This window comes from Pundamilia nyererei, unplaced genomic scaffold (genome assembly GCF_000239375.1).
Source record: "Pundamilia nyererei isolate P.nyererei 1_Seehausen unplaced genomic scaffold, PunNye1.0 scaffold00046, whole genome shotgun sequence".
Taxonomy (NCBI): Eukaryota; Metazoa; Chordata; class Actinopteri; order Cichliformes; family Cichlidae; genus Pundamilia; species Pundamilia nyererei.
The window spans coordinates 1399281-1405867 of record NW_005187447.1 but is presented as its reverse complement, the minus strand read 5'-3'; the positions used below and the strand labels follow the sequence as shown (position 1 = coordinate 1405867).

The following is a 6587-nucleotide window of genomic DNA, read 5'->3' as shown; positions in this document are numbered from 1 at the left end:
AAGGCAGGCGAGCTGTCTGGGTTCAGCGAGAGGGAGGCAGAACACGATGATTCCCTGAATCATGAATTCGCTGGACGATTCGTTTTTCTGCTCGCACATGAGCTCAGTCAGACATCACGCAGGCTTTGCATCAAGGAAAAACTGTTTAATGTTCCACTGAGTCTTACAAGCAAATCCTTGCATGTACCTTTCGGCAAAAATTCAAGACTGCACTGCATGTGTGAAAACAGCTTTAGGTAAATCAGTCGAGCCTTGAAATAAATAATTAACTCAGCCATCTGGCCTGACATTGATCTTATTGTACATAAGTTTTAAATCAGCTCTCTTTTCATTGTGCTTCACATTTTGCTTTGACATTTTCTTAACATTTTGACAGATGTCAGGTAGATTTCCTTGCCATAAGATTAAAACTATAAAATATTTAGAATTACTTTGATAATAAAAGTACACTCATTGGTCAGTAAGCACACTCTTGTCTTCTTTTCTGGTGCTTTAAACGTGGAGGACTCTGCATTTGTGAGTCTATCGCTGCATGATTTGCATTGTATAGTTTTTAGGGGCATGAGCATAAAGTGAGCATAAAGTCAAACTTGCAGCTGTATATTTGAAACTGTAACATGAAAGGGTTTCATGTGCAGATATATTCTGAAACCATCAAAAGACCATTGAGTTCTTGCTTCACATCAGCTTCATCTAAATAGAAGTTGAAATGTTCTCACGGCGGCCGCTATGAAATTGGATGCTGGGTGAAGATGTCATTTCTGTCTGCGTCGTGCTTCCATTCAGACAGAAAACAATTTAACAACCTGGTGATCAGTAGTTCTCATATATATGTGATATCTTAGACTAAATTATGGTAATTACCTTCTTTAAGACTGCATATGCCATCATTTCACAGCCTTCTGCACATAAAGAACTTAATGTCCTACTTAGAGGGAATCTGTGAAGGTTTTAAAATGAACAAGAACAACATTAGAAAAATCTGAAACTGGCTTTGAGAGGTGGTTTAATCGTGGGCAGATTTATCCAATGGTACTACAAGAGTCTATTGTTCTGCCCATAAGAATATTATGTTGTGCTATTTTCAGCTGTGTTGTGTCATCGTATTGCTGTCAGGTATGTTACAATCCTCATTTAAATGCAAACATTTAACTAATTTTTGAAAACTGGCCTCTTTTTTTTTAATAGAAGAACATCAAATGGATTTTTTACAGTGTTCAGCAACATTTACTCCATTCATAAAATATGCAAGTTCATTTGAGTTCATCTAACAAGACTGAACTTCAATCTGTGGTTGAACTGATTGTCTTTTAGGGCACAGTATCTTTGAGAAAGCCCTTCGAAAGCTGCTGTGGCACACAGGGTACAAGAACGGGTTGATGGCAGAGTTCAGCCACAGAAGCCAGAAGGTAATCTCGTACCAGTAGTTCGCCACACATTTACCGCTACAGGCGGCACGGATAATCATCAGTAGAGTGTACGGAGCCCAGCATATCCCAAAAATGCAGACTATAATGGCTAAAGATTTAGCAATCTTTTTGTCTCTGGAAAGCCGAGATCCCGGTGTCCTACGGCCAGGCACCATGCAGGAGGCCGTGTGCTGAAACAACCTGGAGTTTTTTCTGTGCGGAGAGAACTTCTCTCGCTGCATTAATATCTGACTGGCGTTAGGCTCCCCGCTGGAGGAGGGAGACAAGATGTCGTCATCTTCGATGACCGCAGAGATCGCAACAGGCTCGCTTGACATCACCTTCCGAGTCTTGACAAAAAACACGGACCACCCGGCTCCATCTTTATGTTTCTCATTGTTCTTCTGAGGCTTGGCATTGTCTTCAGCACAGGCGGCCCCACTCTTATTCCTCCGATGGATGTTGAGATAGATGCTGAGGTTGAAAAAGGCCACCGACACAAACGGGGTGAAGAACTCAAAGGTAGACGCACTCAGCAGGAAGTACCAGGTGAAATAAAACTCAGCATAGCACTCGTGGGCCGGGACAATGCTGTAGCCGACGATCGTTTCCCAGAAGATGATGGCAGGGCCGTAAAGGAGGAAGGCCAGCACCCACACCGCCACCATCTTGAAAACAGCCTGGTGGGTCATGTTCCTCTGAGCTCTGTATTTAACCTGTGTCAGAAGAGAGGCACAAGTATGACTCACAGTGATGTGCCGTGAACAGAAACTCTGCATCATAATAACACTGCACGTTACATTTCAAACACCCACAGCTGCTCAGAGTATCTTCCCCAAATGAACCCCTTGTTGCATTGTGCGGCTTTGGAGCAGGAGAGAGACGCTGTAAATAAAACCCACTCGTGGAGTTTTTATACCACGGTGTGTCTCCGAAGCCAAAGAGAGAAGGGGAATGTCAGGCTGACAGCCACATTCACTGATGCAACACTAGTATGAAAGAGACATCTGGTTTCTCCCGATCTACCCCTCCCTCACCGTCGCTTATTCTCTTTGCTTTCATTCCATTTTCACTTCACCTCCTCTCGGTCTAAATGCTATCATTTTGCAGGGCTTCTCTATCTGCTGCTCTCCCCTTTGGTGTTGTTGTTGTTTTCTCAATCTTTTCTTTTTCTCACACAATCAGAATGTCTCTCTGCAGATTCAACAGCTGGATATATGTCAAGTGAAGCAAGTGAAGCTGCCAGCATGTCTGTGGTTCAAGAGCAACTGGGGAAAAAATCAGTAGTGAAACAGATCCAATACAAGATGCTCATAAATAATTATGGCCCCAGTTTCAAGTGTTCACTACAAAAGCACAAGACTCCCTATTTCCACTGTAAATTAACGAAATACTGCACCCTACAGGCTGAATGTGAAGAAACTGACCAATAGGCAGTCTAACCAATCATCAGCCAGATTTTTTTTTTTGTAAATCTCGTATCAGTTGACAGAAAGTTAAAAGTTTTAATAAATTAAAAATAGACTGCAAGAGGATACAAATTTTCACATTGAAATATTTAGGTTTTACAAACATTTCTTTCGCTTTTATATCTAATACTGGCTATTTGATTAAAGTCAATGACTCTTTTAGAGCAACAGAAGAATTACTCATCTCGTACAAAATGTAGGGAAAAACTGAAAAAACTGCCAAAAACTGAAAAGAATGATCCAAGATCAAATGAGCAGACAGTGAAATATACTTAAGAGGTTTTTGTCATATTTCAAGCCTGCTTAGATTAAAATGACTGTGTTAGCATCAGAAGTGAGTGAGTTTGGGCTCTGCCACAGATGCTACCCTTGGAAAAATCCAGAAACTGTTCTAATATTCGTCAAACCACACTTTAATGACAAATACTGAAGTATCAAATCTCTTCATTTAGTCGTCAAATGTTATCTTTATGTGTTGTCTTTATTTGAGAAAGAGTTAAAGGGACAGTTCACTAGTTAGTTGCCTGTATTCATCTAGACTGGTATGAGATCCCTATAGAGTTGCCTGCCTTCTCTTGAATATAACACAACATGATATTGATGAGCAGCAAAACAAGTCTTCGTTTAGCTAACAATAAAACTGCTCACAATGTTTGTGGGGGTTTTTTGGTCACTGATTTTTAATAATATTTTTAATTACACATTTAGTTCCATTGTTTTCCAACAGAAGGCAGATTCTGTATAGCTACTATCACCAAAACTGAGCGGCTCATACCAACGTAACTGTCGCAACAGGCTGGAAAAATTTGATTTTAGGGTGAACTTTCCTTTTACTTCTAGCTTTAAGATTGAGCATTAGTCCCTACTCATGCACGCTAACACATCTCTGACTCACCCTGCTTCTTACACCCCCTGAAAAAAACCTAAAAAAACATAAACCCAATCACAAAACCATGATGACCCTAGTGACATCACTGTGACATATTGACTGTTATTTAACCCCCTGGAGATCCAGAGAAGACATTCTGCAGCTGTTTTCACAGGATAAATCTGAAAAGTGATGAGAAAACTGAGCTGTGTGATGGAATATATAGTTTATTTGACTGTTGAGCCAGGGCTAATGTTTACACTGATAATATTTTGGCTAAGCTGATGAACAAAGCACTCACTTGACAGCAATACCCTGGTGAAAGAACGAAGCTGTGAATACAAATGATTCTAAGCACACTACAAGCTATTTCAGGGAGTGACACATTTTGGACCTAAATGTGGTCGCCTAGTATGTGAACTTGATGAGCGTGTGTGTATATGTGTGTGGTAATGAGCGCAGACTGTACTTACCGCTCTTGTGACTGACAGGAAGCGATCATAACTAATAAGGACAATGTTGAAGACAGAGGCTGAGCAAAGGAGGTAATCCATGACCAGCCACACTTTGCAGAGCCCTTTGCCCAGCATCCACCTGCCGGTCAGGTTATAGGGGATGTACACGGGGATGCAAAAGGCACCTGGAACACACACACACACACACACACACACACACACACACACACACACACACACACACACACACACACACCTCATTGGTGATTCACCAGCCACCAGCATCAATATTCACACTTTCCCATACCTTCACAGTTTCTGGGTGTAAGATGCATTACATGTGGCAGAAAATTAGCGACAAGACGCAGTTCCAGGAAACCTGTGACATTGTAGGAACAAGAACAATCTAATATGTCTCTTTCATTAATGACAAGGGTATAATTTAACTAAAGCTGTAGATAAGAGGAGCTTTCACTATAAGAGGGACGTGAGTGCTCTTCAATAAAACGGAGGAATGCCACAATTACGCGGAGTAGTCCGTTGTAATTTAACATGTGAATAACGCAAAAGGGATGTAAAGGTCATCATGAACTCGCCGCTAATCAATAGTTAGACGCTAATTACAGTGTGGGAAAATTACAATGTGCTTGGGGCGCGCGCAAAAAAAGGGTTTCATTCAAAAGAATGGACTCAGACAACACGAACGGATAAAGTGACAAAGAAGGAGAACTTACCCACTAGAAAATCGGATATAGCAAGGTTCAAAAAGAAGTAGTTGCTTTGATTTCTCAGGGTTTTGTCCACAATAAAAGCCATGATGACCAGTGCGTTCCCTGCCACAACAACGACAACCAGAGTCACCATAAGTACCGATAAGATCACCACCAGGTAGCCCGGCAGGACAGCCCCAGCTTCCGACACCGCAGGCGTCAAGTTGCCGCTGGAGTTGGACTCCAGGATGTGCGCGCCCATAATTAATTGACTGCCAAAATCATTGTAGGGTTTTTTCATCGCACGCACAGAAACACCGGAGAAGTCCAAAAATGCGCCTAAACGTCCCGCTCCACTTCATGAAGACAAGTTAAACACGAAGACCTGTGAATCGTTGAAGACTTTTCCCAAATCTTCCATTTCTTAAAACACTAGAATAAGTCTCCGAGCTACAGACACGAGTTAAGAACACTCTGTTATAGTAATACTAATAATGATTATTGTTCCTCTGGGTCCTCTCTCCTTTCTGGACTCTGTCATCTACAATCTCAGCTGATGCTGGATGTGCTGATACTGCGGAGCGCACCGTTGGTTTTGTTAACAACGTCAGTACTGACCAGATGTGAGATAAAGTACTTAATCCGGATGTTTTTCAAAATAAAACCAGTCCTGTAAAGTTTCAAGACGAACAAGGCGCATCGGTGTTTTCTAAATCTGTTTTCAAGATGCACATTTAATGTGACAAGTTACATTTGATGTTCTGCCGTCGGCAGAAAATATAAAAATGACAGCCAGCATGCAGCTTAATGAGCAACCTAAATAAGAAGGCATTTAAAACAATTGCCCCTTTTAACACCCACTTTAAGACATAACAATATTATTGTTGGCTGTCGGATTAAAATGTAAAATTCTCTATAAAACGTCCTTCTTGTATGTTTTCCAACAGATGTGACGAATTCTTAACCTTTTATTTTGAAAACAAAACAAATTCCGGCCTTTTTCAGACGATGTTTGCTATTTTGGACGATTTGCTTTTTTTTGCCCACCCAACAGCTGATCAAAGGCTCATGTCTGCAATCAAAAGCTGAAGTGCTCCAGGCGCATGAAGCAGGCTGAGATGAAACGATCTGAGCTTTATACAACAGGATATCGCAATAAGCCAGCCAGCAGATATTTACACAAAGCAACAAGTTCCGTGACTCAGAGGCCAATGTCCAGTGTGAATTACCATATTATCCCTCCCATCCCTTTATTTCGCGAAGAAATTACGTAATTATCTAAAATTACTACTGACTTAGCTATGCAAATAGCCCCTCTTATTAAACACAGGGTACCCAGACTAATATCAGAACACAAATACGGGCACAAACTGAAAAATCCGTTTGTTTTCTGAAATGAGCTGTCAGCCTTCTGATACTGGGGATGAGATTGTTCTTAACGAGTCCCAAAATATCACATAAAGGGGGAAAACAATATCTTCTGTTATCAAATAATCACTCTTGTTTTTATAAGTGCATTTGTTTTTATTGGATAATGTCATTACTCTGAGTTTGTGATCCTTTTTCTCTTTAATAATATATGTGATACTCTTGAAGTAAGGTTGGAAAGCCTAAAGAAAAATTAACATCCTGCATCTTTTGCTATACACCATTACTTAACCTCAGTAACAAATGCC

The 6587-nt window shown here is 40.9% G+C and overlaps 1 protein-coding gene across 1 annotated transcript; it reads right to left on the bottom strand.

Annotated features, from left to right (window-relative positions):
* Window positions 1-562: 562 nt before the first annotated feature.
* LOC102192793 (histamine H3 receptor) lies at window positions 563-5611 on the bottom strand. The gene is made up of 3 exons (XM_005732263.1): window positions 4936-5611; window positions 4220-4386; window positions 563-2125 (listed from the first exon to the last, which is right to left on the bottom strand). The coding sequence occupies exons 1-3, from the start codon at window positions 5210-5212 to the stop codon at window positions 1268-1270; spliced, it is 1302 nt and encodes a 433-aa protein (XP_005732320.1). The 5' UTR covers window positions 5213-5611; the 3' UTR covers window positions 563-1267.
* Between the last annotated feature and the right edge of the window lie 976 nt (window positions 5612-6587).

Bases quoted from the DNA above. Each gene is read 5' to 3' on its own strand.
- LOC102192793 (XM_005732263.1), bottom strand. From the start codon at position 5,212: ATGAAAAAACCCTACAATGATTTTGGCAGTCAATTAATTATGGGCGCG. The intron at 4,387-4,935 runs GTAAGTTCTCCT...TGTGTGTTCCAG, and splicing joins TATATCCGATTTTCTAGTGG to GTGCCTTTTGCATCCCCGTG. The intron at 2,126-4,219 runs GTAAGTACAGTC...CTTCTGACACAG, and splicing joins TCCTGTCAGTCACAAGAGCG to GTTAAATACAGAGCTCAGAG.